Source organism: Protopterus annectens, chromosome 15.part0 (genome assembly GCF_019279795.1).
Source record: "Protopterus annectens isolate FY-2018-M chromosome 15.part0, PAN1.0, whole genome shotgun sequence".
In the NCBI taxonomy this organism is placed as follows: Eukaryota; Metazoa; Chordata; order Ceratodontiformes; family Protopteridae; genus Protopterus; species Protopterus annectens.
This window is the reverse complement of record NC_056749.1, coordinates 740240759-740259207: the sequence shown is the minus strand read 5'-3', so window position 1 is coordinate 740259207 and position 18449 is coordinate 740240759. Positions and strand designations below refer to the sequence as shown.

Genomic DNA, 18449 nt, shown 5'->3' with positions numbered 1-18449 from the left:
CAACATTTATAAGAGCAATATTTAATATCTTTTCCTATTTGCCACCCCCACCATTAATTTAGGTTTTGTCCAGATTTCTTGAGCAAAGAGGTTGAAAGGTATGGGCGGTACAGTATCAGAGACCCTCCAAAATGGTCAGCACTCATTTCCACTTTTGAATGGTCACAAGTATGAGGAGGCCTGAAGGAAAAGGAATTCTCAGAAGGGAACATCTAGAATAGTCTGCCTGATCTCAAAGTATAAGCTAAGTTACATGGTGCGGGCATGTTCCCAAGCCTGCTGCCCTGCGTCAACACAGTCTAATTTATAACAAGCTATGTGAAATCCCATTGTGCAAAGTGCACTACGAAACTTTTTCAGTACCTCCTTGACCACAGACTAACCATTTTTTTTAAATAATAATCTTCTAGGGATGACTGGAATCTGGACATGAAATGAAAGTTATTAAGTGCCTTGAGTCCAAAACTGGTATAACAGAAAAGTCTAATTCCAACTCTGTTTATTCCACATCAGGAGGAAAGTTGGAAGGATGCTGTCATCTCTGTGACTTAGGCTGGACTGAACGTGTAATGCAGGACACTGCCTAGGAAAGTTGGAAGGATGCTGTCGTCTCTGTGGCCTAGGCTGGACTGAACGTGTAATACAGGACACTGCCTTGGCATGCATAGTAATGATGTCAATCCATTTCAATGGGGAACTGTTGGGATCATATCCATTGCTAGGAGATGAGTGCTGAATTTAATATTGCATCCTTCAGAAGAGACTCCATCAGGACAGAGCTTAAATGTTGTCATCCTTCTTCCCAAAGCAGCCTAGCAACTCCTGTTCCAATGACACTAGCTCCTCCCATTTCTCTCTACAAATTAGCTGCTAGTCTTACTAATGCACTTTAGCTAAACCTTTACTTTCTCTTAATCTCTTTTTCCAAAGATGCACCTAAAGTCTACCTAAAAACCCTTGTAGACACCCTTTGCAAACTATACAAACTTTCTTTATAATTGTGTTCTATCAGCTTACTCAAAAGATTGTAACTAGATAAACCAACTGTATTACCCTACTTCCCTGTACTTCTTGATTGCGATATTTACTGTTGTAAGACTTATCAACTGCCAATATGTCAACAAAGCTACCTGTAATGTGTAACCTATACTTCCATAGAAATGTAATGAGCTCTGTATTTCATGTTTTTGTAAAGTGTTTTTATACTTTGTGGAGCTTTTTTCCCTGGGCCTCTGCTGAAAATGGGTTCCTGACCCAGTCAGACTTTCCTGGTCAACAAATGTCAGATAAATAATAAATAAATAAATTCTGCTTAATGCATTGACTGGGAGAAAGCAAAATCGTTGCACACTAGTCTGTAGTTGATCTCATAATTATTAGCATCTCCCCAAAGGGGAGGGTTGTCTGTGGGAAACTGTAATGAGTAGAGGTATCATTGTCCATCGCAGGGACAAGCACCTCTGAATTATCAGATTGCCTTCTCAGGAAAACGAGGGAAATGGAAGCATTCCCTTTACCCAGCACCAGAAGGGGTTTGGCCTGGATTCAGCTAGTGTATGATGCTAAAAGCATGCAACAGATAAGCAGCAGATGTCAGAAGGCAGGGCACAAGCATTATAAGGAGCTGTTTATAAGGTATTTCTGAGTCATGACCAAGACCTTACACTGGCATAAGCCTATGAAATATTTGGGTATGCGTCCATACCTAAGCACATACGTTCCACCAGACATCAAACAACACATAAATGTCTGATGAATGTCTTGCCTAGATAACTGGTCTGATGTAGGAAGACAAGCAAGAATCTCCTCTGCCCTAGCCACTGAGCAATGCAACACGGGGGGAAATTAGTGAGAAGGAAGGTCTTAAGTATTACAGTTCAGCCTTCACTGTGGGACAGCTGACCACTCCATGTGACCTGGCCAGTCATACTCTCGACATTCAAATGTGTGAGCCAAGTGCAGACTGTCAACAGAATACTCAAATGGTTTTTGCAGATGAAAAAGTTGATAATTGTGAGGAATGCAATGCCAGCTAGTGAGCAGACTTCGGAGGAGGGGATTAGAGACTTTGGAGGAGGGGATTTGATTTTGACAGACATCAGTCTGGCACTGACTCAAAATCAAATGAGGGACCTGCTTGCCAGTATCTGCATTGGGTAAACTCTGGTGACTACCTCCTGGAAACTAAAATAGGTTTAGGTTTCTGTCATTTTCTCCTACAGGTGGCCAGGTTGAAGCACTCAGGGCCAGCCTTAGAAACTGTAGGGCCCAATTTGGACCACCTTACCAGGACCATTCAGCTTACTCCCTCCACCTATCACCCTAAAGTGCCCACTAAACTGATTTCTTGGACTTAAAACTATTTCATATTAGCTGTCAAAAATATATGCTATTCTGCTTTCTGGAAAATATATTTATTAGCTTCTATTTTGCTGTAAATCATGTTAAAAGATAAGTAAACAGCTAAAATCCTGCCTTACTCCCAGAACCAACATCTCCTGTTGTTCCTCTGTAAGAGACTGTGTAATTCACTCAGGAGTACTACAAGCAACCTGTTTGATGGACCACTGAGGCCCTGTGTCTACACTGTGCTTCATCAGGTGAGTGCATCTTGTCTTACCAGTAAATAAGTTCCCAAGCTTCTTTAATGCTGCCTGGATCTTCAGAAACTGGGAAAGAGATTGCTGCATAATTCCCCTTATCTTCCCACAAACACTTATTATTTCATTCTTTTCAGCCTCTCTCCTTTTCCTTCTTTCCCTTATTTGACTCATGCTGTACTTTCCTTCACATCTTATGCTCAACAATAGTACGGCCTGTAAATACTTTGTATGTTATTTGCTTAAAAAATGAATTATACCTTATGATGTTATGACTGTGTTTAGGTACTCTTCTGACTGATTTTACTGACTAAATTTTTTATCACATCTGTGACGATGTGAGATATTGCCAGCTATGCCAGGAGAAGTAGGGCAGTGGATTTGTAACATATGCCAGCACAGCTAGCTGGAATTTAGTAAGGAATTATATGTTATTTGAATATCAAACTGATTTGTACAGATACTTGTGATGAAAATATATTTGTAAAGTTGCTTGTGTTAAAAATGTATCAACAGAGTGTCCTGCTGGACAGAGGAAGAAATATACATATATTATCGTAACTGTTAAAAAGGATACTGGAAGATAATGGGTTAATCACAGTCCCAGCTGCAGCTAACTTTAAAAAATGTTCTGAAATTAAATTACCTGGCTTAGGCCATAAAGATTGCATCTTACAGTTCTCAATGCAGCTAGAGACAAAAAGTCTGTATTAGGAAGCTTCCTGTATTGTCTTTGGGGTGAACTAATTGCTACTCTGGAAGGGTAGAAGTTTGAAATTGTTTTATTACTTCCAGAAGCTGCAGCAGATATGAGTAAAACTCCCTACATGTGTATTATTAACACATATGTGTTAAATCCTGGCAGTTTCTAGCAATGGGGGTAGCTTGGGAACCAGAAGTAAGCTGACCAAATGTAGTTAATGTAATTTTGTAATCTATTACTAAAATAATGTTTTAATACTAGCTGAGGCTAAAGTCTCAAGATCATCATCTATTTTATCTTGTAGGAAGTGAACCAGGTAATAATAATTCTATAGATCAGGCAGGAAAATATAATGAGAATAGTTAAGTAGTGTTTTTCTGCATCTGTGTGAATCTATTTATCTGTGTTATTTTAATATTTCCTGTGATTGAAACTCTGGTATTTATTGTAAATAGATATTTAGAATGTTTATGTTTTTTAATTATTTATTATTAAATATATTTAAACTTTTCATTATGGCTGGTCCTTTAGAGAATTATTTAAACTTTGGGAGTACTTATATCTATTTGGCGACTATGTGGCCTTACTGCATTGGTCAAAACACTGCCATTTGTATTAATATTAATTTCACTCAGTATAATTGGGTACCCTTGTAACAGTGTGTGTGTGTGTGTGTGTGTGTGTGTGTGTGTGTGTGGAAATCAGATCTCAGTGAGTGTGTGTGCCAGCTGCTTGAAGCAGGGACACAAAGCACTGGTTTCACAGAGAGGGTGATGGAGGACTTGGCTTGGACACTTGGCTGAGGACCCAACCCTACAGCTGTGCCAGTGGGAAGTCTTACTGGGGAATCTGGAGAGAGAGAGTGACAGAGAGAGAGAAACAAGCCCCAGACTGAGTGTGTTCCCTGTGTTCTCTTAAAGGAAATTACGCTTGATGCAGAGAGCTGCATCTGGAAATAATGGGTGTATCCATTTTTGTTCCAAGTGAATGCCTCTCTACAGTGTCAGTGATGAGGATAGAGGAGCCTTGATTACTGGCACATGAATGGGGTGTCACAACATCTACTTATGATTGTATGCATTTATGATACTTCTCTACCTGCTTGCTCTTAACATTATAAGTGTTGCAGTGATATTGATTAAAGTTTATTGGTTCTTTGGCTTTTTTTCCACCACATTGAGCTGGAAAATGATATAAGTGGGTTAGTGTTCTTGCATGGCAAACTTTAAATAAATAACAAAATAAAAAAAATGTCTTTGTAAGATACTTCAGACTCCAATGTCTTTGGGAGGTACTGAGTCAGCATCAGGTAGACCATGCTACTAAGAAGCAGGTTCATTTTGAAACATGACGTGTGGTAAAATCTTTTCACTCATCAAAATATCAAGTTCTTACCTCCCATGCCAATATCCTAGGATGTCAGAAAAAATTGCATAAAGGAGTCAGTGTGACTGCACTTAATGGTTGTGCGAGGACCGAGGGGGTGAAAAAGAAGATGACAAATTTCTAACTTCCATTACTTGTTCAAATCATACCCCTATCATCGTTCATGGGCTTCTTTGAATTATCTTGTGCATTTGCTCTTAATGGCTGGAGTTTTTTATCCAGTTAATTCTCATATCTTCTTACAATCGATGTGTTTCCACAACATCACATACAAATTCTGAACTTATTCAGAATGCTCAAAATAATAATAATAATAATAATAATAATAATGATCTTCATCATCATCATCATCATCTCAGGCATCTTCTTTGAATTGGCACTGGTCACACAGAACCACACTTACAAATATTTCTGAAAGTTTTTGTTTATTTAATGAATTATTTGTTAAACTGGGTAAGTGAACTAATAAATGCTGACTTTTTCCAGCAATCAGAGGTCACAAGGTCAAAAGAAAGAGTTACATGCAGAAGTAACTTAGAGTAACCAAAGATGCAAAACACAAACAAGTAATCCATCAAAATGGTGAAGGACAGGCAGAAAATGCAGCAGCAACCCAGAACCTTCCGCATATAAAACAGTTGTAATAACCACTACACTACAATCATCTCTCAAGAGCTTTCATTCTCAACAAACAAGCTATATTACAGTTGTTATCATATCCTGGGGGCTTAAAAGCATCAAACAAGAGCTGCCAGTACAATTCCCTTATTTCTAACCATACTTGCCAAGTTCCCCCAGGGTAAACTAAAATATGTTTTGCCAGGGCAATTGTGGTTTTATTCTTTTTAATTTCATATACATGTTCATATATTTGAGACCTTAAAGCCCATTTAGTTTTACCTAAGTAGAATAAGCTACACCCCTGACATAAAGCACAATACACCACCCCAGTTGTTCTGCTATTTAACACTGGGAAATGGGGGGGGGTTCAGTTCCCAGTGGGGGCAATATGGATTTTTTGTGTTTTTAACGTTTATTTGTTTTTTTTTATGTCCTATTGAGTCTCCTTGTATAATATTTGGAATACCTTGCTTAATATATTATGATGGGTTAGGAAATTAATTAATTTATACATATGTTTCTTTCTAATTTTTAATTATGGTTTATTAGTTTGTAATTAGTTTGTAATATATTTTATATAGGTGTATGTTTAAACAAAATGTTTTAAATTTATCAATTATTTATCTTTGTACATTTATTTGCTTTTTAATTAATTAAAAGTTAATTATGTGATTGTTAGCTTTTTGTAGCTAATGTTGTAATGTTTTTGAGTACTGACTGTTTAAATCTAGAGCAGAGGAAACATGGTGGCTTCAGCAGAGGTTATTTAAAGACTAACTTGGGGGGAGTTTGTTTAGATTAATCTGAAGATGTTCTGGAGGGTACCAGGATGAAAGTGCTAATATCTCATTTTATTTAATGACTTTTTTGTTTTTAAGTGTGAGTTTGTTAATAAACCTATTAAAGGAAGTTTTATCTGTGCTGGACTTGCTGCTGCTTTTTCAGCTGGTCGTTCAGCATTTTATTGGCTTAGTAATTTAGAATAGTTACTACATCATATTTTGGCAGTTGTAAAAAAAACATAACACACCTAACGGTAAGAATCCATATGGATCTACAGAGAACAAGAACCCTCCACATAATGTGTTCATTTTCTGTAATGCACTCTTCCCCTCAAACCCTTCCCCATGTCACTACAAGCATTTTCTAGCTTTATGATTCTACTTGTCTCTCTATTTTATGTGACGCTGAACTAGTGATACCAATGAAGTGCATTTATAAGTCAATCTGTTTTCCTACTTTCAGCCAAGTGAATCAATTTTCTGTCTACCTCTTCCTCCCCTCACCCAGCACCCACTCACTTCTTTTACTTCTCTACAATGGTTTTCCTCCTATTTATTTGCTCTTATCTGTGACTGCAGCACACATTTCTCTACCATATTAAGTTATTCCCACTAATCCATCCACAACCACTTTTCCTCCACTTTTGTACTTGGGATCAAGGTGTCACTTCAACAGTGACAATCATCTAGAGCCAAGGTTTACATCTCTGCGTGGCTAGCCCTGCCACAGTAGTTCTTCCACACCACACACTGGCATGCATATTCAAACCTATGGCCAATATAGAGTGCCAAATTCACCTACTGCATGTCTTTGGAATGTGGGAGGAAACTGGAGCACCTGTAGGAAACCCACGTGGACACAGGGAGGACATGCAGACTCCATACAGATGGTACCCCAGACGAGAATTGAAACGTCCACCAATAGTGTATTATTATTATTATTTATGCTTAGTAGTATTTGTTTTCATACCAAGTCTGGCTATTTCACTGTCATTTCTTGCAACTGTATATCCAGTCATAATCCTCATGTGAGCAAGAGAAGCAGAAGAAGCTCAGTACCTCTCTATCAGTCCTCAAATTAAGCCTGGTTTTATTTTCCAAGATAGTAGCTGGAGAGGTACACAAAGCAAATAGTTAATCAGCCCTGTTTTGGGTTGAAAATTCTAAGTACTGAACAACAGCAACTTACCACTATGGGGACATGAGCAGCTAACACAGTGAGCCATACAGGAGGACTGGACGAGACACTAGTGCAGTGCATTATGGTAACTGTAGTCTGCTCCACTAATGAGACTTGTAACTAGTATGGGAGCAAGACTACCAGTAGGAAAATGCCTTGCACTTTGCTGTAGTGTCTCTCAGGCAAATCTCTGGGCCACATAATAACTTTGTTATAGCCTAGTGTGAGGCCCCCAGAGGGAGACTGGCCCTATTGGGCCAAATAGGTCCAATTGGCCTAAGACTGGCCCTGGAAGCACTGGAACTTCTGGTAATATTGTGTTCCTCTCCCAGGCAATATAGGTTCTACCAGTGTGGCTGGAAATTTGGTGGCTATAGGTACACTTCAAAGGCTTTAGCATATTAGTCATTAAAGGATTTGTTTCCTATGACGGCCATTAGGCTTGAGATCCAGCCTCTGCAAACAGCAGAAAGAACTATGTAGCACTGTGATGGGCATACTCCATGCGGATGAGGAACATGTTTAAAAATGCCATGCTGTGCTATGATGTTCATGGCTCATAGGAAGTTACTAGGATTGTATTTATTAATTATTATCTATTAATTAGTATTCATTGATCAAATCTCAAGTCTAGAGGGAATGAATGGCTAGTGTGGGCAGCAGACAGGCCTTAGGTCTCTGGCCAGTAGAAAGAAACAATAAAACTTACAAGATTCAAAATCTTTATTCAGTGATACCAACAGGATGCTTCTAAGGCAGAAAAAAGTGAAAATAAACAGAAACATTTAAGTAACAAGACTGAACTAGTTCAGAGGCAGTCAGGACTGTGAAATCAGGTTGGCTAGTGCCAACATATACTTATATGTAAGATAACATGCTACTAAGAACACTTTTCCCAATTAAACTTTCCAAATATATGCAAAACAAAATAAAATGGGATTGGATCTCCCCAAAAAAGAGGCCCCTAGCCTACTGGGACTAAACCAGTGAACAAAATGATAAATAAAATAATTAAGACTATGAAGATTTTATCATAAAATGTTATCATATTTTGGGAACTAAAACTGGTTTGTTAATTTCTTTCTTCTTTCATTTATATACTGTAGACACATACATTATGTTTTTACATATTTACTGCTTTATTTTGTGACCTAGAAAGCAGCATGTTAAAATTAAATGCTTCAAGCTGTTAATTAATTTTCATTTTCCACTATGCTCTGTTAACACCTCTACAAACCTTTTCCCTTCACTGTATGCCCACCTTTCTTAAAGCATAAAATACATACACTTTCATGCATCATGTTGTGGGCCATGTGATAATATATAAAATGATTTGCATCTATTACTAAAACAGAATTTTTATTTTTGCATTACAATTTCATTGTTTCCAACTGGACCTCCAGTACACTCACATTTTAGCATTTGCTGGAATGTTATATAATTCAAATACACATTATTTGACATATTTTATTATTTACTGTCAAATTGTTTTATAAAGCTAAGCAGTGAAGTGTTGATAGTTAACTATGTGTTCCAGAAGCTAGAAGCTCTTTAGTGGTTTAATTGAATGGATTTGCAGACCATAGATTTTTTTTTTTTTTGCGCAGGTCAGCTATCCTCCAGATTGATATGCAGCTACCCACCCACACTGATTAGTTAATTCTCTTCTTTTGGCTTAATAATGCATTGATTGGTGTGGCCTCCTCACTCTTATGCAGAGAAACTGTAAGTCAGCAGTGTGTATGGCACAGTAAGCCAGGGCAGAGTCAGGGAAGTGACCAATTGGTATGCTATATGATAGTGCCAAACACTTTCTGATTATAGCCATAGCAACAAGAGACATTATTTTGCAGAGGTACAAGCACACATTCACCGCACTGCATGCATCTTAGCTTTAGGATGCCCAGTGCAGCGTCTGAAGGTGCTGTCTTCCTGATCTGTACCAAGGTATAATAATTCAGTTCTTGCCCTTCACCCTTCCCTCAGAGCCAGGAGAATGGACATTGATCTGTTCAGTCCTCTTATTTCCTGCTGTTTCTCTGACACAGAGGATGGTAGCCTACCTTTGGTGGCAAGTATTTTGTATGGAATCAGCCCTCTCCTCCAAAAGAACAGCTGCAAAGCTACAAACTTCACTTAATGTCTCCTCCTTTCCAGAGCAGTTTATCATAGGTAGAGTAGAGTTAAGGAAGTGACCAGTAGGCTTATCATAGTGCAGGTGGTCATAGGTAGAGTAGTTTGGAGGTTACAGCTACCATATCAAGAGTTAAGGAAGTGACCAGTAAGCTTATCATAGTGCAGGTGGTCATAGGTAGAGGAGTCTGGAGGTTGCAGCTACCATATCAAGAGTTAAGGAAGTGACCAGTAGGCTTATCATAGTGCAGGTGGTCATAGGTAGAGTAGTTTGGAGGTTACAGCTACCATATCAAGAGTTAAGGAAGTGACCAGTAGGCTTATTATAGTGCAGATGCTGAGAATTTTTTGTTTATGGCCTTAGCATGCCTGGGTATGAGAATATAGTGGTATGTGTGATATATTTTCTTGGGGACAAGCATGCAGTGATATAAGAGGGATAAATCCCTGAGCACGAGCATGCAGGAATACAAGTAGAATAGATCCCTAGGCATGAGCATGCAGTCCCATAACAGGAATAGATCTTGTAACACAAGCATGTGGCGATATAAGTGGATTATCATCAGTCTGTCATGCATACAAGCATTAGGTTGTCTGCTTGTAGCTGTATTATGCTTATACCTGGCAGGCTTTCATCATTGGCCTTCATCATGGAACAAGCTGTCATGACTTGTCTCTTCTACTCTCCATGAAACAGAAGAATTAGCACCTGACTGTTCATTCCCACCATTAGGCCCACTAATACCTAGGATGCAAATTGAACCTGAGACACCAGTGTCAAATATGGAAATGCAACTTTGTGATAAAGGGTCTGTAATGGTCCTAAATCACTGTTAAAATTGCAAAAGATTGAAAATTGCAGTTCTTTGAGACTTACCGTGCCACCAATAAGCACCAGTTATACAGTACTGGAATGGTAATAACAACCAGCCAGCGGTAATATAAATCTCCAGCAGGGTCTATTACCAGCCACTCACGTTTCTTCCTGAAAGAAAAAAATGTCTGTATTACTAATCCTTACTTTTCTTTATTTTCCATTAGCCTTTTAAATACAGTTATTTGTTAGACATCCACTAGCATGTCAGCAATATTCTCTTGTTAATTTATTTCATTCCAGTATGTACACAGATATATCTGTTTAAGAATTTGTTTACAGAACATTTTGAGGTGATCTTTGAATTGCAAAGTATTGTATTACATATACTATATATACATAAGCACACACATATTTGCGCATGTACATAGATGTAAGGATATCACAAACACACACATATACACACACACACACACACTCACACACTCACACACACACACACACACACACACACACACACACACACACACACACACACACACTCACACACACACACACACACACACACACACACACACACACACACACACACACACACACACACACACACACACACTCACACACTGATTAACTCTACTTTAATCCCTTTTTGGGCACCATTTAGGTTAGATGGTTAAGGCTATGTGTTGCTTATTCTTCTCACACTGGTCTATGTTTGCCTGCCTTGGTCTCTGGTTACAAGCTGTGTGATTCTGGGCAACATAATTATTTCAGTAAAAGAAGCTGAAGTTCTCCACAGTGGTCTGCAGAAGTGTATATGCCTCCTTCAGTAGTAATGATTTCACCTTTAATAAATTATGATTGCAAAATAAAATGTAAAAAAAAAACCTTCATTAAAGAAGGCACAGAGGTGCAGCGGTAGCGTTGTCACCTCACAGCAAGAGGTCCTCCAGTTTGATTCTCAGCTGGGGTGCCTTCTGTGCGGAGTCTGCATGTCCTCCCTGCATTCGTGTGGGTTTCTTCTGGGTGCTCCGGTTTCCTTCCACGTTACAAAGACATGCATCTGGAGCGTTTCTCCCCAGGCCTCCTCTGAAAATTGGCTTTGTTGCAAGTCAGACTTTCCAGGTTAACAAATGTTAAATAAAATAAAGATCTGATGACAATGGTAGACAAAAGTTTAAACACTGAAGAAATTGTAAGTCGACAAGCATGTTCTGTAGCTTATCTAATTCTAATGGTCATGCCTGGCCACCCCAGGGAGGTCACTGTCCCATTTTAAACTTCACTGAACCAAGCTATTATTGAATGTGACACGACATTCTGTACCTTTCAAACAAGCCATCTGAGATGATTTGAAACATACAATGATCCCGTACTTGAAAATGGGCTAGATTGAGTGATGTCTGCCTAGTCTATAAGATGACATGTAATCTGATGCTATCTGGCCATCTATTCCTGTTATGTCTGGAATGCACTGATGAGGGGAATGTAACACCAGATCGGGGAACTAACACTATAAGTGAATATTAGTAATAGACAAAATCATGACAGGTACATCATTCACCTCCTTCCGAGACTAATGGAATAAGCTTTCCTTTATGTATTCAGAAGTCAGTAACTGTCTTCAGAATAATCATATGGTAAGTAGAAAATGTTATCATGGAATTATGACAGTCAAACTTCATGAAATCCAGAGGGTTATAAGCTTAACAACTGAAGCTATTAACTTATGAACCTATGACATTTAATCAGATCCTGATTAAAAATCAATACATTAAAATAAAATAAGTCTATGATGAGTTGAAACCCCATTCCAGATTAGTTCTTCTGCCTTGCGTCCTGCGAGATCTAGGATGGGCTCTGCCCATCCATCAGTCTTGAACTGGGTTACGCATGTAATTAGAGAATTGATTAATACATGAATAAATGAATTAAAAGTGTTCCAGTCATGCCTTTAAATGCCTTGCATCTGACTGTTTAGTAAGTTATGTATAACTCATTGGGTAAGTAAAGTAAGCAAAAATCTAGGTCATGTGTCTCAGTATAACACTAGTTTCAGGAATGAATATGTGATAGAACAATCACTGTCAAGTTACAATACAGTTCTATCTATCTGACAGCCCTCTACTCCAGCCACTTCGAGGATACTGGACTTAAATGTGGAAACTGATGAGATACAGTGGTGATCATAATACAGTACATCCATACTAGAGTGGCTTTTACAACATTTAAAACGCAAATCATGTGAATACTATAACCATGAATAATCTAGATAAAATCAATGCAGATAGACATGTTTGTTGGGAATGTGGCAGGAAAGAAACAGTTTAAAAATACATGTTTTACTTTGACTACATTGTTATGTAGATGGACTTTGCTGATGCAGGTGGTACAAAAATATTGGTAAAAGCCATAATCCACGCATAAAAATCATGCCTGTTAGCATAAAATGCATTGATTTTGGCCTTAAATAGGACACAGCTGAAATCCAGGTAAACTGCAGATGTTTTAAATGTATTTAAATGTATTTGTTTTATATACAGAGAAAATGTAAATACTTCTCCTGTGGAAAGCATGAGGATATGGCTATTGAGAATGAAGCAATCTCCATCAGGATATAGCTATGGAGAATGGGGATGAAGGAATCACCATGAGGATATGGCTATGGAGAATGAAGCAATCTCCATGAAGATATAGCTATGGAGAATGGGGATGAAGGAATCACCATGAGGATATGGCTATGGAGAATGAAGCAATCTCCATGAAGATATAGCTATGGAGAATGGGGATGAAGGAATCACCATGAGGATATGGCTATTGAGAATGAAGCAATCTCCATCAGGATATAGCTATGGAGAATGGGGATGAAGGAATCACCATGAGGATATGGCTATGGAGAATGAAGCAATCTCCATGAAGATATAGCTATGGAGAATGGGGATGAAGGAATCACCATGAGGATATGGCTATGGAGAATGAAGCAATCTCCATGAAGATATAGCTATGGAGAATGGGGATGAAGGAATCACCATGAGGATATGGCTATGGAGAATGAAGCAATCTCCATGAAGATATAGCTATGGAGAATGGGGATGAAGGAATCACCATGAGGATATGGCTATGGAGAATGAAGCAATCTCCATGAAGATATAGCTATGGAGAATGGGGATGAAGGAATCACCATGAGGATATGGCTATGGAGAATGAAGCAATCTCCATCAGGATATGGTCATTCAGAATGGGAATGTAGCAATCTCCATCAGGATATGCTCATTCAGAATGGGAATGAAGCAATCTCCATAAGGATATGACTATGCAGAATGGGAATGAAGCAATCTCCATGAGGATATGTCCATGGAGAATGGAAATGAAGCAATCTCCGTGAGGATATTGCTATGGAGAATGAGGATGAAGCAATCTTCACATTAATCTGATAAATAAGTGATGCATTTCAAAATGTAATTTTGCTTTGTCCCATCTGTTATTTAAGACTGACCTATTTGTCACACAGTTTGTCATTCTACTAAGTCTAGTTCTAAGACTAAGATGTAACTGGATGGATGTATTTTGGGTTGCCATGTTTTGAGGATGGACAAAAGGGAACAGCAGAGTTTGAGGAACTGTGTTTTGGTAGAATGAGTTAGTGAGGTACTGGTATAGTGAAAAGTAATTACAGTGCTTTTTGTGACACTTTGATATTATATATTATATTGCACGCGCGCACACACGCACGCACGTAAACAAACATACAGACATTCACACACACACACACACACACACACACACACACACACACACACACACACACACACACACACACACACACACACACACACAAACAAAAATACATGCACACACACACACACACACACACACACACATATATATATATATATATATATATATATATATATATATATATATATATATATATATATATGCAAGGACTGGAGTTAAACAGCAGAGGGAAGTGTGGATAACAACAACCAATGTGTTTTGAATTCTTTTATAAGGAAATACTCATATGGGGGAATGCATCAGACAGACAATGAGGTACAACTATCAATAGCATTTTGGGTAAGTGCATTTTGAATGTGGTTAGAAAATGATGCCACTAGAGAGACATATACAATTAGATCACTGTGTTAGGGATGTAAAGTGCTACATATGAAGAATAATTAATATGTTTGTTATTCCTTTTACCAAACTTCTCTTATTCATTACAGCAAACTGAACAGAGGGTGTTAAATCAGGAACGTAATTAAATCATGCCCTAGCTATTTACTGCATAAATCTACTAATGGTTGCCCTTAGTTAGAGACCTGACCATGTTATGAAAGATCAATAGTAAAGCCTCGGTTATGCATACATGTTGTTGGCTTTCAAATATTTTTGTATTAATGAGTGCTCTGATAACTAAGAAGCCTGGAACAGCATGTGTAGACAGGGCAAGCAGAATACAATCATTCACCTTTATTCTTATGATTTCTGTGATACACTTTTACTTTAAACTGACTCATGTTTGAAGCAGTGAGCATATTAAAATATGTATGAAGTTATTTGAAGCGTTTTATGAATCAATAAAGCATCATTAACTTTCTCTTAGCGTTTTACTAAGACCAGAAAAACACTTGCTGCGCTGTACTAGTCACCTTTCACCTTTCATACTCTTATTATCTTTTGCTTTCATTTTTGTTTTACATGCTACTACACAGTCAGCTTTATAAATTAATAGTATCAGCAAGGCAGCCAACCATGAAAAACAGAACCACATTTTTCTCAAGTGAGGGAGACTTCTCTGATGTTTAGTGGGATGGTATCCTGTATTACCACAACCTGAAAACATAAAACCACATCTCTCTTGGCCACTATGGAGTGAAGAAGATGACATATCTATAATGAGTAAAGGTTTATATCATTCATGGTTATGTGTCGTAATATCACTTATCGTGTGTTAAACTGCATTCATTTTATGACATATTGTTCAACTCTAAAATGTAATACAATTTGGGAAAAGAAAAAGCCAAGAGGATAACTTTAGGTCTTTTCACTCTGAATTTGGTGATGGTATGATGAATGTGAGGAATGCTGGGAAAGAACAGAGGAGTCTCCCTCGCCACACTGTGGACAGAAGATATCCACTGCATAATCATTTATGCTTTCTCACATTCATTTATTTACGTATGTGTGTTACTTATTTGTGTATTATAAAAAAAATAATTTCAATGGAGTCCTGAGGGGAAAGGCTACAATACAAAGCAAGAAAGTAAATAAAATACGTGGTACATTCATATAACATCTGACAAATTAAAGACATGTTATGTTACAATTTCAACATTAACTGAATTATATACAGTTCATTTATATATTATCTAAATCATTTTGGCAATAACATGGTTAGGGAATAGTCTTATTTCTGGGATAAAGGAAGAGAAGAGAAAAAACTTGGAAGAGGAAGAGAAGATGTGCAGAGAGTATATAGACAGTATGGGGAGGAAAGACTAAAGTGAAGGGAGTCAGGAAATGGCGTGAGAACTTGAGTGGGTTAGATCTGTCACTTGATGAAAGAGTATGCTGTAGAGCAGGACAACGCAGATAAGGAACATCACTATCCTCAGGATACTACAGTGACAGTTTCAGTTTCATAGGAAATGCCAATTTACTAAATGGTTGCTCGGTTTGGATTTGTTCTGGTCTTATTGAAATTCATCCTACAGCTTAAAAGCTGCAATTTTGGAAGGTAGAATCTGTATACTGCTTGTGGGACATGGGCACAGCAGTGTGATGGACACTTGTGGAATAAAGAAAACATGAAGAATAATCACTTTAAGGTGAAATGAAGTACAGGATAGATCACTGCCAAGTAGAGTGCAGAATATGCTGTTCATAATGGGGTCATGGCTAGGTGAAGCGTCAGTTCTAAGCAGATAATCTGCCTCACAGAAATAGAGTGGTGGGTTTCAGAACAGATGCCTGCATCAGAGTAAATGATGTTGCTATAGCAGTTGTGGCAAACAGGGACAACAATCTAATGATCTTACTACTGCCACCAATTAAGATGGGATGGTACACACTGCTGGTACCCAACAATATATGAAGGTTAGCGGTTTTAACAGAGTATGATAAATGTGTATTACAGGATGAGTAATAGCCAGTGCCTGCTGCACCCACATAAACATTGCATGTTATTGTGATGCCCACAACTGCTGCCAATATGTGATGGCCACCAATATGTGTCATCCCCACGCTGGGCCAATAATCAAGGAGCCTGAATCCTCACCACACTTACACTGGAGAGTGTTGTGCACTTGGAACACAAATGGATACACTCAGTATTTCCAGATGCAGACCTCTCTGCATCAAGTACAATTTCCCTTAAGAGCACTCAGAGAACACACTCAGCCCTGGGTTTGGATGTCTCTATATATGTCTCCCTCCTGGTCCTCAATAAGACTCTCCACTGGTACAGCTCTAGTGTTAGGTCCTCAGCTGGGTGTCCAAGTCAGGTCCACCAGCACCCTCTCTGTGAACCCAGTGCTTTGTGTCCCTGCTCCAAGTAGCTAACACATACTCTCTTTAAGATTTAATTTTCACACGCGTGCACACACACACACACACACACACACACACACACACACACACACACACACACACACACACACACACACACACACACACACACACACACCTGGGAAAGGCTGCCACAGATTACCCACTCTACCAGCTTTGGCCAGACTGTAAGGTAGATTCACTGGCACCAGTCAGTTACTATAAGGCACTTAAAAGGGTGTCCAATTATACTATGTAATATTAATACTAATACAAATGGTAGTAGCTGACCAAGATGGCTAAGCCTTCTGGATAGCTGGATGAGAAACAGAAACTACACCCCTGGGATTCCACCTGTGCCCCTGCTGGACAGGGGCATCAGGTGCTGACTTGTCTAAACCTGGGCTAAACTCTTGGCGAGGCGTATAATATATAATATATATAAATAACTTGATTTGCTCTCAGACATTTGTAGTTTAATGTAGCCTTGTGGGGTATACCAGATCAGCTTCTTAGATAATAATCATCAACCCCCCTTTCCATTTTTCTATATGTGGTTGGGGTGTTGCATTGACTGTTGCCACATCTGACAATTAATTGTCACTCTTATACTGTTTTGGATAGTCATGCCTGACTACTGCACGTCTTCTGTCACACAATCCATTCATTTCTTTGCTGAACATCTTTGTTTCCTCTTGCCTTCTTCCTGTTTCTCTAAAATCTTCTGCAGCAGATTGTCTTCTGCTTTTCTGCATATATACCCAAACCACCTCACTCTATTCTCTTTGACTATGTCTGTAACTGGAGCTACTTTAGCTTCTGCTCTGATCTCCTCATTTCGTCATTTGTCCCACAGTGTACATCCCACCATCCTTCTCAGGCACCTCATTTCTATCACCTCTAGCTTCCTTAACTGCTCTGCATTCATTACCCAGGTTTCTCTACCATACAGAAGTACTGGTCATACCACTGCTTCGTACACCTTACTTTTCAGCTTCTTCTATCACACATTACTCCTGACAATCTAGGCTAGTTGGCTGCAGCCCCCCTGTCTTTAGCTTCGACCTCCTAATTCAGACTTGCCTTCTCATCAACCAGCCCTTCTAGATACTTCCAGCTGTCAATCTGTTCCACTAGTTTTCTTTCTATCTCAATTTTCAGCATCTTCTGATTTTCCCCATGTGCTGCAATGTCTTGTTTGTATCAGGTTTCATGCCATGCCCATTCAGATTTACATTCTTACGTAATGCTGGGCAATTAGTTAATGGTGTCTGGTTCAGGTAATTCGATATATCTAGCCATGTGTGCCTGCTTAGGTCTTTACAGTGGTTGGATCGAGAAGTTATATAGGAAACAAAGTGTGCAGTCCTCTTATAGCCCAGCTCAGATTCATATGCAATGCTTGTTAGTTTATACGAAGCACTGGGAAAGCATGGTCTGTAGCTGATCTGGTGTAGTGGGTCCTAAAGATCCTGGCCCTGTACCAAATGCCAAATCTCTGACAGCTTTTCGTAATGATGGACTTTATATGGTGCAGTAGCATGAGATCTTTGTTTAAGATTACCCCAAGAAGCTTTGCAGATTTCATAGCTTCAATCGATAAACAATCCATGGAGGCAAGCAAGTCCAGACCCAGTGGAGGACAGATTGACAGATACACACTCAGCTTGTGTTTTATTTT

General features: G+C 38.7%; 1 protein-coding gene across 1 annotated transcript in view; it reads right to left on the bottom strand.

The window, feature by feature from the left end:
* CNGA2 (cyclic nucleotide gated channel subunit alpha 2) overlaps positions 1 to 18449 on the bottom strand; it is a 187182-nt gene that overhangs the window by 101671 nt on the left and 67062 nt on the right. The window contains exon 4 of the mRNA XM_044057085.1: positions 10283 to 10390. Within this exon, the coding sequence (XP_043913020.1) occupies positions 10283 to 10390 (108 nt within the window). The remainder of the gene's footprint in view (positions 1 to 10282; positions 10391 to 18449) is intronic.